Source organism: Pteropus vampyrus, unplaced genomic scaffold (assembly GCF_000151845.1).
Source record: "Pteropus vampyrus isolate Shadow unplaced genomic scaffold, Pvam_2.0 Scaffold159, whole genome shotgun sequence".
NCBI classification, from domain to species: domain Eukaryota; kingdom Metazoa; phylum Chordata; class Mammalia; order Chiroptera; family Pteropodidae; genus Pteropus; species Pteropus vampyrus.
In genome coordinates, this window is record NW_011888940.1 from 1,005,723 (window position 1) to 1,022,623 (window position 16,901).

A 16,901-nucleotide genomic window follows, 5' to 3' on the forward strand; every position below is an offset into this window, starting at 1 on the left:
AGTTCAATGTAGTACCATTTGTTTATTTTTTCGTTTGTTTCCCTTGCCTGAGGAGATATATCAGAAAAAAATTACTAAGAGCAATCTCAGAAAGTTTTCTGCCTATGTTTTCTTCTAGGAATTTTATGTTTTCTAGGTCTTACATTTAAGTCTTTAATCTACTTTGAGTTTAATCCTGTATATGATGTAAGAAGGTGGTCCAGTTTCTTTTCTTCTTCTTCTTCTTCTTCTTTTTTTTTTTTGGCATGTATCCGTCCAATTTTCCCAGCACCATTTATTGAAGAGACTGTCTTTACCTTGTATATTTTCGTCTCCTTTGTCATACATTAGGTGAGCGTATAGCTATGGATTTATTTCCGGGCTCTCTATTCTGTTCCATTGATCAATGTATCTGTTTTTATGCCAGTACCATTCTGTTTTGATTACTGTAGCTTTAAATATAGTTTGATAACAGGTAGTGTGATACCTCCTACTTTGTTCTTTCTAAGATTGCCGTGGCTATTCGGGGTCTTTTATGGTTCCATATAAATTATTGGTTTATTCTTTCTAGTTCTGTGAAAAATGCCATTGGTATTTTGATAGGGATTGCACTGAAACTGTGGATTGCTTTGGGTAGTATGGTCATTTTAATGATGTTGATTCCTCCTACCCAGGAGCACAGCATATACTTCCATTTGTTTGTATTGTCTTCAATTTCTTTTTTAAATGACTTATAATTTTCCAAGTATAGGTCTTTTACCTCTTTTAAATTGATTCCTAGGTATTTTATTGTAAATGAACTGTTTTCTTAATTTCTCTTTCTGATAGTTTATCATTGGTGTATAAAAACGCTACCAACTTCTGATATATTAATTTTGTATCCTGCTACTTTACTGAATTCATCGATCAGTTCTAACAATTTTTTGGTGGAAATTTAAGGTTCCCTATATATAGTATTATATCATCTGCAAATAATAAGTTTTATTTCTTCCTTTCCAAGTTAGATGCTTTTTATTTCTCTTTCTTGTCTGATTGCTGAAGCTAGGACTTTCAATACAATGTTAATTATAATATTAATACAATAAAGTGGTGAAAGTAGACATCCATGTCTTGTTCCTGATCTTAAGGATAACGCTTTTAGCTTTTCCTCGTTGAGTATGATGTTAGCTGTAGGTTCGTCATATATGGCCTTTATTAAGTTATGTTCCCTGTATTCTCACTTTGCTGGGAGTTTTTATCATAAATGAATGCCGGATTTTGTTGAATGCTTTTTCTGCATCTATGGATATGATCATATGATTTTTATCTTTCAATTTGTTAATGTGGTGAATCACATTAATTGATTTGCAGATATTGAACTCATCTTGCACTGTGGTGTATGATAGTTTTAACATATTGCTGAATTCGGTTTGCTAATACTTTGTTGAGGATTTTTGCATCAATGTTCATCAGGAATTTCAACCTATAGTTTTCTTTTTTCTTTTTTGTAATGTCCTTGTCTGGTTTTGGAATCAGGGTAATGATGGCCTCGTAAAAATAATTAGGAAAATTCCCTCCTCTTGAATGTTTTGGAATAGTTTGAGAAGAACAGGTGTTAATTCTTCTTGGAAAGTTTGGTAAAATTTACCTATGAAGCCATCTGGTCCAAGACTTGTCTTTTGAGAGTTTTTTGGTTACTGATTTGATCTCGTTGGTGGTAATCGGTCGGTTCAGATTTTCTGTTTCTTCTTGGGAGATTGTATGTTTCTAGGAATGTATCCTTTTCTTCCAGAGCGTCAAATTTGTTGGCATATAATTGCTTGTAGTATTTTCTTACAATTTTTTTTTTTGTATTTCTGTGAAGTCTATAGTTACTTCTCCTTTTTTCATTTCTGATTTTATTTATTTGGGTATTCTCTCTTTTTTTTTCTTGATGAGTCTGATTAAAGGTTTATCCTTTCAAAGAATCAGCTCTCGGTTTCATAGATCTTTTGCATTGTTTTCCTAGACTTTATTGTGTTTATTTCTGCTCTGATCTTTATTATTTCTGTACTTCTACTCGCTTTGGGTTTTGTTTGCTCTTCTTTTTCTAGTTCTTTTAAGTGTAACGTTAGATAATTTATTTGAGATTTTTCTTGTTTCTCAAGATAGGCCGGTATCGCTATGAATTTCTCTCTTAGGACTGCTTTGCCTGTGTACCATAGATTTTGAGTCGTCGTGTTTTCATTTTCATTTGTCTCTAGGTATCTTTTGATTTCTTCCTTGATCTTGTCATTAACCCATTCATTGTTTAGTAGCATATTATTTAGGCTCCATATGTTTGTGTATTTTCCAGTTTTTTTTCTTGTAGTTGATTTCTAGTTTCATAGCATTGTGGTCACAGAAGACGCTTGATATGATTTCAATCTTCTTAAATTTATTGAATCTTGTTTGTGGCCTAACATGTGGTCTATCCTGAAGAATGTTTCATGTGCACTTGAGAAGAATGTATATTCTGCTGCTTCGGGGTGAAATGCTCTGAAAATATCAATTAAATCCATCTCATCCAGTGTGTCATTTAAGGCTGCTGTTTCTTGTTGATTTCTGTATAGAAGATCTGTCCATTGGTGTCAGTGGGGTGCTAAAGTCTCCTACTATGAGTATATTACCGTCGATCTTACCCTTTATGTCAGTCAATAATTGCTTTATGTATGTAGGTGCTCCTCTGTTGGGTGTGTATATGTTTACTAGGGTTATGTCCTCTTATTGTATTGATCCCTTTATCATCATGTAATGCTCTTGTCTCTTATTATTGCTTTTGTTTTAAGGTGTATTTTGCATGATGTAAGTATTGCTACCCCAGCTTTTCTTTCATTTTCATTTGCATGAAATATCTTTTTTCATCCCTTTATCTTCAGTCTGTGTCTTCTGATCTGAAGTGAGTCTCTTGTAGACAGTATATACATGGGTTTTGTTTTCTTATCCATTCACCTACCCAATGTCTTTTGATTGCAGCATTTAATCCATTTACATTTAAAGTGATTATGGATAGGTACATATTTATTGCCATTTTATTATTCATCTTTATGTTTTTTTTTGTTTTCCCTCATCTTCTTCTTTAAAAAGTCCCTTTAATATTTCTTGTAATACTGGCTTGTTGGTGATGAATTTCTTTAGCTTTTTCCTGTCTGGAAAGCTCTCTATCTCACCTTCTATTTTAATTGATAGCCTTGCTGGGTAGTGTATTCTTGGTTATAGATTCTTGTTTTTCATTACTTTGAATTTTCTTGCCAGTCCTTTCAGGCCTGCAAAGTTTCTGCTGAAAAATCAGCTGACATTCTTATGGGAGTTCCCTTGTAAGTAACCTGCTGCCTTTCTATTGCTGTTTTTAAGATTCTCAATTTGTCTTTTGCCTTTGGCATTTTAATTATAATATGTCTTGGTGAGGGTCTGTTTGGGTTCCTCTTGTTTGGGACTCTTTGTGCTTTCTAGATTTGTATGTCTAACTTCTTTACCAGATTACGGAAGTTTTCAGTCATTATTTCTTCAAATAGGTTCTCAATCCCTTGCTCTATCTCTTCTCTTTCTGGTAACCCTATGATGCAGATGTTGGTACACATGATGTTGTCCCAGAGATCTCCTAAACTACCCTTATTTTTAAAAAATTCTTTTCTCTTGTTGCTGTTCAATTGGGTGTTTTCTGCTACCTTATCTTTCAACTCACTGATTCGATTTTCCGCTTCATCTAACCTACTGTTGATTCCTTCCAGTGTATTTTTCATTTCGGTTATTGTATTCTTCACTTCTGACTGGTTCTTTTTTATGGTTTCTATGTCCTTTTTTAATGCATACTATCTCTTTGTTGAAGTTCTCACTAAGATCACCTTAAGGAAAATAATTTTTTTGACCTTTTGCTTATGTCAAGGTAAAACAAAACTCCCATAATATGACTAAATGATTCTGCATAATAATATACAAGATTCATTTTATTCTGTTGTTTGAGGTGCATCTCTGTAAAGAGGCCTCTGAGAAGTCAAGTCAGGAAGACAGAGCTATTTACAACCATAATTAAAATAACGCTGCAAAAAGCTGCATAATAGAGTCTCTAATATATCACTGAATTAAATGGTATTGTAAATATATCTACATGTGTAGGTGTAATATACATACATGTAATATTTTACTAACCTTCAATCTATATTTGCTCCAACACCATTTTCTTGATGCAAGGCCAATAATTCCACCTTCAGGAAGGTTTTCATTGTTTCCCAGCCTTGTAAATGCTGTTAAACTTTTTAAGTAAACAATACCATTTATTAGAAAAAATACTCCATTCAAGGATAGGTTCACATCAGACACATTGTGTCTTTCATCATCGGTCAGAACGTTTGGAGGCACTCTGAGTCTGGTCCAAGTACGAAATGAATCGTTTGTATGAAAGGTCTCCATATCGGCTACCACAACAATAGCTGAAGGTAAACAAGCAATCCAGTCTGCCATTAATTGACTACCCTGTGGTGAAGTGATTGGTAAAAATCCTGGAATCTCAGGTATTGTCAACAAAGGAAAAGTCAGCAGGAAAAGATAATCTTCAATAAAGCAATCCTGAAAAGCCACTTTATTTCCTTTAATTTCCTTTAGTGCATCATCTGCGACCAGTGGTATTGAGATACGCCAGGTCCTAAGAAGAGAAAAATAGAAAATAGAAGGATAAAATGGTCTTTTTCTCTTCTTTCAACTACCTTGCACAGTGCTGACATTTATCATCTTTATTTATTTTTACATTTATCGACATAAGTCTGGGTACAATAAATAAAATAGTATTAAAATGCTACCACTGCCTCATTCTTTATTCTTGTTCCCAACGGAAAACAATCTCGACTTTTAATGCTCTTTGCAATGTGTCTTTATACTCCCCAATAAATGCTCGTATACTGCTGTCTTAGTATATAATTTTTATACATTATTTGTTGGCTTTAGATGACAGATAAAGATGTATCTCTCATATACCTACTGATACATCTTTTCTCTCAAATTGATTTCACAGCGTTTGGCTAAATCTATAATGTTTAGATTGTTATTACTATGTAAATATTGTTTACTACTGAGCCAGTTACTGTACTGTGCTTTTATAAATATACATATCTTTTATAAATATATATACATTTATTCATTTACAGTATTTCCCCTAGAGTTAATAATTATTTTCTTTTGAAAATTTGATTAGCTTTCTACATTTAGAAAACGTAGCTGAAATGGCGCTCCATAATATTTTCCATGTGGTAAATGCAGAGGTAACCTAGTAATAGTTTCCCAGGACTTCCTGTCATTACTCTCCCTGGGTTGAATCCACTATTTGCTAGATCCAATGCTTTGATCGTTCTTGTTTTGCTAAAGCACATTCTTCAGTAGCTCTCTGTTAAAGGGTAAATGAACATAAATTTTTTGAGACCCTGAATATGCAAAAATATCTTTAACACACTCACTTGATAATTTGGCGAGGTAGAAGCTGCAGAACTTTGAGGTCATTTTCTCCAGCCTTTTTGTATTTAGGTTTACTAATGAGAAGTCAGATGACACATTCATTCTTGTTATTATTTAAATGGGTTGCCTTTCCATATGCTTTTAGAATCTTCCCTTTTTTCCTTGATATTCTAAAATTTGACAGGGCTGGGTCTATCTTTTGAAGCGGACGCATAGAGGAATTTGTGAAAACACTGACATTTATCTTAGAAGATACAGAAAGTTCTAAGGAGAGTTTCTTAGCAGGGCAATCCAGAGACATCAGCTTGTAGGACAGTCAGTAAATGCTCTTTTAGTTTCCAATTTCCTTCATGAATACATACTTGGGTTGCTGGTGATGGCATTCTGCCCACTCAAAATGAGGTGCTGGTGGGTCAAGAGGACCCCATGTTGGGGCAATTGTAGGGTCGTCACCAAATCTCTCTGCACTAAACCATGCCGCCATGACTCAGTTCAATCACCGCTTTTTGCGAGCCACACTACCGACTCTAACATTGGTTTCAAGGACAATTAAAAAAAAATCGGTACCATTTTGTTACGTTGTCCACTGGCTGTATAATAATCTCATCTATGCAGCCACATTACAACTAAGTATTGACGACTATGTATTTTGTTTGAATGACTCATTCATCTACAAGGCCCAGGAAGGACCCAACACTCCAAGTCTGGCCAGCGCATACTGAGCTTTTCAATTTTTCATGTTTATCATTTTTGTTTTCAAACTTTTGAGTTTCTAAATTGTGACTGTACACTTTTCATGTTTTTCTTACTTGTTTTCCATTTTATAGCATCTTAATCTTCATTTACATATATAACATTTTCTATTTCTATAAAGATGCTGTTTATATCTTTTTGTGAAGTTTTTTTTTTGCTCCTCACTCTGTGCTGTCTCCTCTGAGTTCCACTGTTCTTTTAATTGAGTTAGGTCTCTGACATTCACGCTGGAGGCTTTCTGTAATTGCCTGGTGGTCCTTGGTTGGCCATTAATATTTAAAAGAGAAGCAGCAACAAGCTGTGAATCAGATGTAAAGGATACATCCTTCATTCCCCTGTGCCCCACGCTGCTTCTTCCCTCCCAACTCCAAATTTAAGTTTTATTAAGTAGGTTTGATCAGTTAATCCAAAGAACAATTCTTTTCTGTCTTGCCAGGAAGATAGATGCTAGGTTTCCATATTCAGGGAGCAGGGCTGGAAGGCACGCTGGGGTGTTCCCCTCACGTTACATTTCCCTTCCGCAAGCTGTTAATTAACAGAATTTCTGTGCTCTACTAAGTTGGTTAACACTTCTATCTCTGCTTTCTATCTTTTGTTCTTGCTTTCCTTCCCGTTGTTTGTCTTCATAACTTTAAAAACGTTTCTCCCTGTTATTTTAGTGAGACTATGTAGAGAACAGAGATAAATAAATATATTTTATCTGCCATATTTTAATTTATCTCCTTTCAATTGATTTTCATGAAGTCATGTTCTGCTCAGAAACTTCAGTGGCCCCTTAATTATACTTAGGAAAAAATTCAAACTATTCCAAATGATTTTCAAGAATTTTCCACTATTTGTTCTTATTCAACCTTACTTGCCCTATTATATTTTGGTTGTGTTCCTTCTTTTTGCCTCTTCCAAAACTCTTCGTACTCTTCCCCTCTCTCGGAGCACCCATTCTCTTTCCTTCATCTCCACTTGTCCTTCCACTTGTCCTTCAGGTCCTGCCCAAGAACCATAGCTTCGACTTCGCTTTCTTGTTTTACCACAAAATATATCTTTTATATAGATAATCTTTTCTAAAACCAGATTAGTCGATCATGTACACAGTATTTTATGGCTATCCAAGGCCATGTTTTTAAAATGGAACTCTGATATTCTCTACATATGTATATTTTCTTCATATTTTTTAAAATATCACGTATTGAATAATTTTTTTAACGTATCATATATACAAAAGACTATATGATACACATACACAATTTAAAGAATAACGCTAAAATAAACACCTGTATACTAGTCACCCAGATCAAAAATCAGAATGTTACCAATACCTTGGAACTTTACTGTACGTCCCTCCCTCCCTGCTCCCCCTCTACTTACAGGAAATCCCTGGCCTGATTGAGTGTTAGCGTTTGTGTTCACATTCCTTTCCTTTTAGAAACCAGTTTGCCACATGTGTGTCTTACTAAACAATGAAGAATGTAAAGAGAAATAGAAAAACCCATTAGCATGGTTGCAGACATCAAAACCCCTCTATCGGTAATTGACAGACTCAGCAGGCAGAAATCAGGAAGGACATAGTCAAACCGAACAGCACTGTCGATCAGCCATATCTAATGGACATTTAAAGAATACTTCGTCTAACAACAGCAGAATACACTCTTCTCAAGCTCGCACGGAACATTCACCAAGAAATACCATATCCCGGGTCATAAAACACACCTTAAGGAAATTTTAAAAATAGAAATCTTACAAAGTATGCTCTCAAAATATAATATAATTAAACTAGAAGTCAATAACAGAAAGTTAGCTGGAAAAATCCCATCCCCAACTATCTGGAGATTAAACAACACGTTTCTGAATAACATAGTAGCCAAGAAAGGAATTTTAAGTGAAATTTAAAAATAGTTCGAACTAAACGAAAATGAAAACACAACTTGCCAAAATTTGGGGGATGACGTGAAAGAAGGGCTTAGATGGAAATTTCTAGCATTAAATGCATATTTTAGAAAAAAAGAAAGATCTAAAATCAATTATCTAAGTTTCCACCTTAGGAAACTAGAGAAAAACAAGCAATATAAACCTAAAGAAAGAAGAAGAAGAAATAATAAAAATCAGAGGAGAAATCAATAAATTGAAAACAAAACAAAACAAAAGTAGAGAAAATTGTTAGGACTGAAAGCTGGTTCTCTGAGAAGTTTAATAAAATTCATAAACTCTCCAGATGGGCTAGTTTAGAAAAAAAGAGAAAGGACACAATATATTAATACCAGAAATAAAAGAAAGACCATCACTACTGATTTCATGGACACAAAAGGATAATAAAATAATACTATGAATAATTCTATGCCCCTAAATTTGACAACTTAGATGAAATGGGCCAATCAAAAGACATAATCTATCAAAATTCACATAAGGAGAAATAATATGAATAGGGATATACCTACAAAGAAATTGCATGAATAATTAATAACCTCCAAAACACAAAGCACGAGGCCCAGATGGGTTCACTGGTGACTTGTAACATTTAAGGAGCAAATGATGTCAATCTCTAGAATCTCTTCCAGAAAGCAGAAGCAGAGGGAACACTTCCCAACTCATTTTATGAAGCCAGCATTACTCTAGTACCGAAACCCGATACACACGTTACAGATGAAGCTACAGATCTTTTAAATCCAACAAAGTGTGAAAATAATTATATACTGTGACCAAATGAGACTTGTTCCAGGTATTCAAGTCTGGTTCAACATTAAAAAATCAATTAATGTAATCCATCATATCAACAGGTTAAGAAAGAAAAAGAAAATAATCATATCAATAAATGTAGAAAAAGCAGTTGACTAAAGTCAACACTCATTCACAATAAAAACTCTCAGCAAACTAGCAAAAGCGAGGAACTTACTCAACTTGATAAAGGAGCAGCTACAAAAAACATTCAAAAAACTTAATAGTGAGAAACTAGATGCTTTCCTCCAAGGACAGGAACCAGCAGCAAACGTGTCTCCTCTTGCCACTCCAATTCACCATCATACTGGGACTGCTAACTAACACGACAAGAAAATAAAATAAAAGGTAAACAAGACTGGGAAGGAAGTAATAAAATGTTCTTTGTTTGCAGATGACATCATTATCCATGTAGAAAATCGCAAAGAACAGACAAAAAAATCCCGAAACTAATAAGTGATTACAGCAAGGTTTTAGGATACAAGGTTAATATACAAGTCAATCGCCACACTTTAAAAACCTAGTTTATCAGGTACATACAGACATATATACATTTGCATGTATATAATTAAACTATGTACTGTTTAATTTTCACATTTTTGCACTTTATAAAAATGGAATCATACTGTATTTTCTTCAATGACTTCCCTTTTCATTCAATAGTATGTTTGTTCATTCATGTTGATTTGTGTTCTGCGTTTGATTCATTTTTCACTGCTATGTACTATATATATTCTATAGTGTGATTATGTCACAGAATGTTTATCCATCTGTCTATGAATAAAAATTAGAATTTTGATCTTTTTTGCTATTACAAACAATGCTGTTACAAATATACTTTTACACATCTCCTGGTGCCCTGTGCCTGGGTTTCACTAGGGTGTATATTGGTATTAAAACACTAAACCATTGGTATGTGCATCTTCGACTTTGCCTGATAATGTAAAATTATCTTTTAAATTGGTTGTGCCAATTTACACGTCTACTAGCAATGTATGTAAGTGTCCCCATTGTTGCATATTGCTATGGTTTAATTGATTGTTTCTCCCCCAAATTTATATGTTGATATCCTAATTCTCAATGTGATGGTATTAGTAGGTAAACTTTAAGGAAAGTGCTTAAGTCATGGGTAGAGTCCTTATGAATGGGGTTTATGTCCTTATAAAAGAGGCCTCCTCGCCTTTTCCACCAGTGAGAATACAACTAGAAGTCTGCCACCCAGAGGAGGGCCCTCACCCAGCCATGCCTGCACCCTGATCTCAAACTTCTGGCCTCCACATCTGTGAGAAATAAATTTCCGTTGTTTATAAGCCACCCGGTTAATGGTATTTTGCTATAGCAGCTTGAAAAAACTGAGAAATTTTCACAAACAACCTTCTAAAACATTAATATATTTAACAATTTGGTAAATGTAAAATGGATCTCATTGGGCTATTAATATTTTTCTTTGATTACTAATAAGGTTGAACATCATTTCATGCATTTATTAATGAGCCGAGTTTATCAAATCTTTACCTTATCATTTCTTTATCTTTTCGTTTATTATAGAAATTATTGTCTATCCCGAGGTGATAACAATATTCTAAAACAATGTTATTTTTATTGTTATATTTTTTCTAAAAATTTTTCATTTTAACCCTTCATTTGTATGCTTTCTGAGATTATATTATTATTCGTATGAGATTATTTTTTATATGATATGAAGTAAAGAACAATTTCATTTTTAAGTAAAGTTTTATTGTCCTTATTAAAACGACCATGTAGTTTTATTCCTTTAATCTATTTATGTTGCAAATTACATTAAAACATTGAAAAATATTATACTAACCTTGCACTTCTGGTATAAGCCAACTTGATCACATGTCATATTTTTTTTCACATACCACTAGACTGAGTTTGCAAAAATTTTATTTTGGATTTTCCAACTAAGTTCGCAAATGAGATTAGCTTATAATTTTCCTTTCTCACGTATTCCTTGCTTGAATTTGGGTATGCAAACTTCGTTTTGCCGTTTAGGATTAGAATTATCTTCATGCTCGTGCTCTCTTCTTTACCTCCCACACTTATAGAATCAGCAAGAATTTTAGCTCCAGATTATTATTCGTGTTTCAAAAATACTTGATCTCTCTGAATGACATCCTTTTGTCTACCCATGAATTGAATTTCATTGCATCTTTTAGAATGCACCTGCTTTCTCAGGTCTCCGTTTGAAGCTGCCTGTATATGTTGCTCCTCTGCTTGGAATGCTTCCTCAAGTTGCTAACTTTTATTTCTTGTCAATAATGTAGATATCAGCTCTTCGGGAAAATCCTCTGTGATTCCCTCCAGGCCTTAGCTGGTCTGCCCTGTGTGTATTTCACTTCTCCTGCAATCGCCCCTGGCGCAACATCTGTTTGTTTACTTGTCTCCCACACCAACTATAAGACCATTGAGGGCAGGAACTTTACCTTTTAGTTATGAGCCTAGGTGCTCAACAGGTTAAGAAAGGCTGCGTAAACCTAATGATATCCTGCTAACTTTAACAGGAACAGATTTTACTTCTCAGGTGAAATTTGTGTGTGGGGGCGGGGGGTGCACGTGTGCGCACAGGCACTTATGGTGGTAATGATTGTGTCATCAGTCACACCATTGTGTCATACTTTTATGAACCAGCAGGAAACATTTGAAGATTTGCTGCCATCTTGAATAAGGCTCTTGGATTATTAATTGGTATTAATACAAAATGTGAAACTATAAGCCAGGAGTCTGACTGGCATTTTCTGAATTGGTAACTAGTTCTCATCACAATTTTTTTGTGTGTGTATCATAAAAGAAGCTACTTGGAAATTACATGTAAGATATTCATAAAATTCCCCTAGGGTTTAGAAATCTCTTTAAGTATCTGATAGTTACTTTACTGAATTATAAAAGTGAATTTTATATTTGAAATTTAAAAACTAAATACCCATTCATTTTTCCATGTGGAAAATAAGCTTTTCTCTTCAGAAATGTATATATGGCAGGCCTCTGTCCCCAACTGGCCAACTGCTTGCTAAGTACGATAGAATTCTGTAAAAAAAAAAAAAAAAAAATCTTTTTACTCTTTTCATAGCCAAAATTATTTGAAAATTGTATCATGATATATTGAATTTATTATTTTAGTTAAGATACTATTTACATTTATAAATTTCCACATTTTCAAGATTCAGGTTTATTTTTTTCCTACCATTTGGCCTTCTCCCCATTGGAACTTTATGAATTTTACATAAGTCATAATATAATTTCTAACATGTAGAAAATACCATGCACAATCAAAATCTTGAATAAACTGAGACTATGAGGACCCTTAAATAAATACCCTTAGTTTACTATCAATGAACTACATATGGGGTTTCTAAAACTAATCTGTTAGAATTATTTCTATATAAGCTTGCCTTCAGAATAATATACTCTTGCAAGGCAGGTTTCAAATGATATCTTGAGGCTTTAACGAAAAAAAAATCTCATAAGATTTAAGACATCGAATTGACAGGAATTATCCCTCAGAAGGTATTTTCAGGACAGAGACAATAGTTTCATTATGGGGAATCCCTAGAATTAAAAAAATCAGATGAAGACCAGTCTAGAATTTTATAGCTCTGTTCTGCCCTAATCATCCAATAGTTCTCCTTTTTAATTTCCTAGAAATATGCCAGCCATCCACAAAGGAGCCTTCGAGATGGCTATGATGAGTGTCAGTAAGGGCGAGACTATAGGACCACAGAGAAATTATCAAAAATATAAAAAATGCATTCAGGGTATTTTCTTAGGATTTACCAAATGTAGGCTACTGTTACATATTCATATTATATAACCAGAAGTCTATATAGATATGATTTTTAATGACAGCATGAGTGAATTATCATCATTGGCTTAACAAAGCCCTATTGGACATTTAGGTAGTTTTATTGTTTCAACATTATAAATATTATTGCCATGGACATCTTCAGCTGTACAGTCGTTTCCACAGTTAAGACTATTTCCCTTTGGATTATATTCTTGGAAGTGTGTTTAGAGGTAAAAAGTTACGAATACTTTAAAAATTCTTAATACGTATTACCAAAATGATTTCTAAAATGAATCATTATTAAACAATTTACTTTATTACTATAACAGAATAAATTTCACTATGCTAGTGCCAAACTTTACATTATTATTTCTAAAGGTATTTTTCTAGTTGTGACATCAATATATGGTTGTACATGTTGTTAAATTTAATAAACACCTTTCTGTTTATCTTACCTGATTTTTTAGCAGCATTTGATAAATTGGACTAATCTCCCCTTTTGAAAGATGTTCTTACCTGACTTCCATGTTACCACCCCCCCTGCTCTTTTAGACACCCCCAGAGCTTGGTCCTAGATTCTCTTTGCCTAGTGTTCTTCTCACAGTACAAGCTCTTCCTTGGGTAATTTCATTCAATCACATGGATCCAAGTATCATCCAATTCCTATACAACTCCTCAAATTGTATCATCTAGACACAAAATTTTTTATATCTAATTCAAAATCATGTATTTAATTAGATTCTTAACCTTGATTCTGGTAGTCTTAATAGCACTTCAAACCAATATGCCCAAAACTGAACTGGTGCCTTACGGTTCTGCCTCCCAAACTTATATTTAGAAAATATTTGTTGAATGAATAAAGAAGAAAAAAAAAAAATCTCACAATCCAGAGGAGTGTCTGGCTCTCTCACAATGCTGCTGTGAGAGGAGCATTTCAGACAGAATGAACAACAGTTACAAAGGCCCTGAGGTGGGAGAGGATCATTATGACTGAGAAAGTGGAAAAAAAAAAAAAAAAAGATAATGGCTAGATCAGAGTGAGTAAGGGGGAGACTAACAGGAAAAAGCTAGAGAAATATAGTCCAGGGCCACATCATGCTAAGCACTGTAGGTCTTGGGAAATAGTTTAGACTTTATTCTTGGTACACTGGGCAAATGTTGAAGGAATTTTAAAATATAATTTAAACCATTTCATTTTGAAATAGTTTGACTCATAGGGAAAGTGAGTCAGCTTTCCCCCATGACAATAGCTTACATAATCTTAGCGCATTGTCAAAACCTGGAATTGATGTTGTGCAACACTAATAACGTTATTAAGATTTCACCTTTTTTTATAGGCACTCTTTTTTTTTTTGTATAGCTCTATAAAATTTTATCACGCGTGTAGAATCACGTAACCACCACCATAATCATGATATAGAACTGTTCCATCACCAAGGAGAAACTCTTTCATGTTACTCCTTAAGAGTCCAAAGTGTCTGTTAACCCTAACTTCTGGCAACCACTTATCTGCTTTCAATGACTAAAATCTTGTCATCGTCGAAATGTTATACAAATGTAATCATATGGTATTTAACACCTTAAAATTGGCATTTTAACTCAGCATCCATCTATGTTGCTGGCTGTATTAATAGTTCATTCCTTAAATGTAAGAACTAAAACTATAAAATACTTAGAAGAAAACAGGGGAAAAACTCCACAACATTTGATAGCAATGATTTCTTAGATGTGACTCCAAAGGCATAGCCAACAGAAGGGAAAATAGACAAATTGAACTTGATCAAAATTAAGAACTTTGGTGCATCAAATTGCAAATTATATATATGATAAGGGATTCATATACAGAATATGGGGAGATCCCCTAAAATTCAACAATAGCAAAAACAACCCAATTAAACACTAGGCAAAGAACTTGAGTCACAATTATCTAGAGAAGATTAAACAAATAAGCACATGAAAAGATGCTCAGCATTACTAATCATTAGAAAAATGCAGATCAAAACCATGAGGAACCAACCACTTTACACCCATCAGAATGATTATTAAGCAAACGAACAAACAAACATATGGTTTACTGGAGAATTTTACCAAACATTTAAAGAAGAGTTAATGCCAATCCTTCTCAAAATCTTCCAAAAAATTGGATTGAAGGAACACTCCTAAACACATTTTTGTGATGCCAGCCTTACCCTGATACCAATGCCAGAAAAAGATACTACCAGTAACAAAAACGACTGACCAATATGATGAGTAAAGATGCAAAAATTTTCAACAACATACTAGCAAACCAACAGCACATTAAAAGGATCATACATGATCATCAAATGGCATTTATCCCTAGGATGGAAGTGTGGTCCTACATACACAAATCAATAAATGAGATACATGACATTAACAGAAGGAAAGACAAAAATCATATGATCATCTCAACAGATGCAGTAAAAGCATTTGACAAACTTTAAAATTTATTTATAATAAAAACTCTTCACAAATTAAGAATAGAAGCAATACACCTCATCGTAATAGAGGCCATATATGACACACTCACAGCTAACCTCATACTCAATAGTGAAGGATGAAAGCTTTTCCTCTAAGATCAGGAACGAGACAAGGCTGCCCACTCTCAACGCGCCTATTCAACATAGTACTGAAGGTTCTAAGAGCAATCAGACAAGGAAAAAAAATGACATACGATTTGGAAAGAAAGAGTAAAATTGTATTTGCTGATGAAGATGACATGATTTTACATACGGAAAATCCTAAAGATTCCAACCAAAAACCTGTTAGCGACAAATTCAGTAAAGCTGCCGGGTACAAAATTAACATACAAAATTCGGCAGTGTCTCTATATACCAACCACGAGTTATCTGAAGAAGAAAATAATTCCATTCACAATAGCATCAAAAACAATAAAATACTCAGGAATAAACTTAATCAAGGAGGTGAAATATCTCTATGCTAAAGACTACATTGATATAAGAAATTGAGGAAGACACAAATGAATGGAAGGATATACTGTGGTCATGGATTAGAAAAATTAATATTGTTCGAATGTCAATATTACCAAAAGCCAACTATAGTTTTAATGTAATCTTTATCAATATTCCAATGACATTTTTTTTTTACAGAAGTAGAAAAAAGAAATCTAAAATTTATATGAAACCACAAATGACTTCAGACAGCCAAAGAAATCCCGAGAAGAACAAAGAGAGAGGCATCAGTCTTTCTGATTCTAAGCTATGCTGTAAAGCTACAAGGATCAATACAGTTTGGTATTGGCATAAAAACAGACCAATAGGTCATTGGAACAGAACTGAGAGCCCCCAAATAAAGCCAAGCATATATGGTCAACTAATATTTGACAAGAGGGCCAAGAATACTCAATGGAGAAAAGGCAATCTCTACAATAAATGATGTTGAAAAAATGGGATAGTAAAAGAATGGGATGTAAAAGAATGAAACTAGACCCATATCTTACACCACTCACAAAAATGAATTAAAGACTTAAATGTAAGACCCGAAACCATCAAACTCCTAGAAGAAAACATGGTAAAAAATCTCCTTGACATTGGTCAATAATATTTTGGATATGATACCTAAAGCAATAGCAATAAAATAAAACATAAGTAAGTGGGACTACATGAAATCAAAGAGTTTCTGCACAGCAAAAACAAACAAAGAACCAACAAAATGAAAAGACAACTTATGAAATGGGAAAAATATTTGCAAGCATATATCTGATTATATACAAAATATATAAAGAACTCATACAACTTAATAGCAAAACCCACAAACAATCCAATCTAAAAATGGGCAAAGAACCTGAATAGATATTTTTTCCAAAGAAGATTATACGAATGGCCAACAGGTACATGAAAAGATGCTCAATATCATGAGTCACTAGGGAAACACAATCAAAACCACAATGAGGTAATAATATCTCATGTATGTGAGAATGGCCATCATCGAAGACAAGAAATAACTGCTGGAGAGGTTGTGAAGAAAAGGGAACCCTTGTGCACTGTTGGTGGAATTGTAAAGTAATACAGCCACTATGGAGAATCCTAATAAAATTAGAACTGCCATATAATCCAGCCATTCCATTACTGGGAACATATCCAAAGAAAATGAAAACACTAACTTGAAAAGATACGTACGCTCCATGTTCCCAGCAGCATTATTTACAACAGCCAAGACATGGAAACAACCTAAG

At 33.9% G+C, this 16,901-nt stretch overlaps 1 protein-coding gene across 1 annotated transcript in view; it reads right to left on the reverse strand.

Moving 5' to 3' along the window:
- The window catches only part of CATSPERE (catsper channel auxiliary subunit epsilon), a 98,002-nt gene that overhangs the window by 56,052 nt on the left and 25,049 nt on the right, over window positions 1-16,901 (reverse strand). The window contains exons 8-9 of the mRNA XM_011370088.1: window positions 11,828-11,931; window positions 4,126-4,618 (exon numbers count right to left, since the gene is read on the reverse strand). Of these exons, the coding sequence (XP_011368390.1) occupies window positions 4,126-4,618; window positions 11,828-11,931 (597 nt within the window). The remainder of the gene's footprint in view (window positions 1-4,125; window positions 4,619-11,827; window positions 11,932-16,901) is intronic.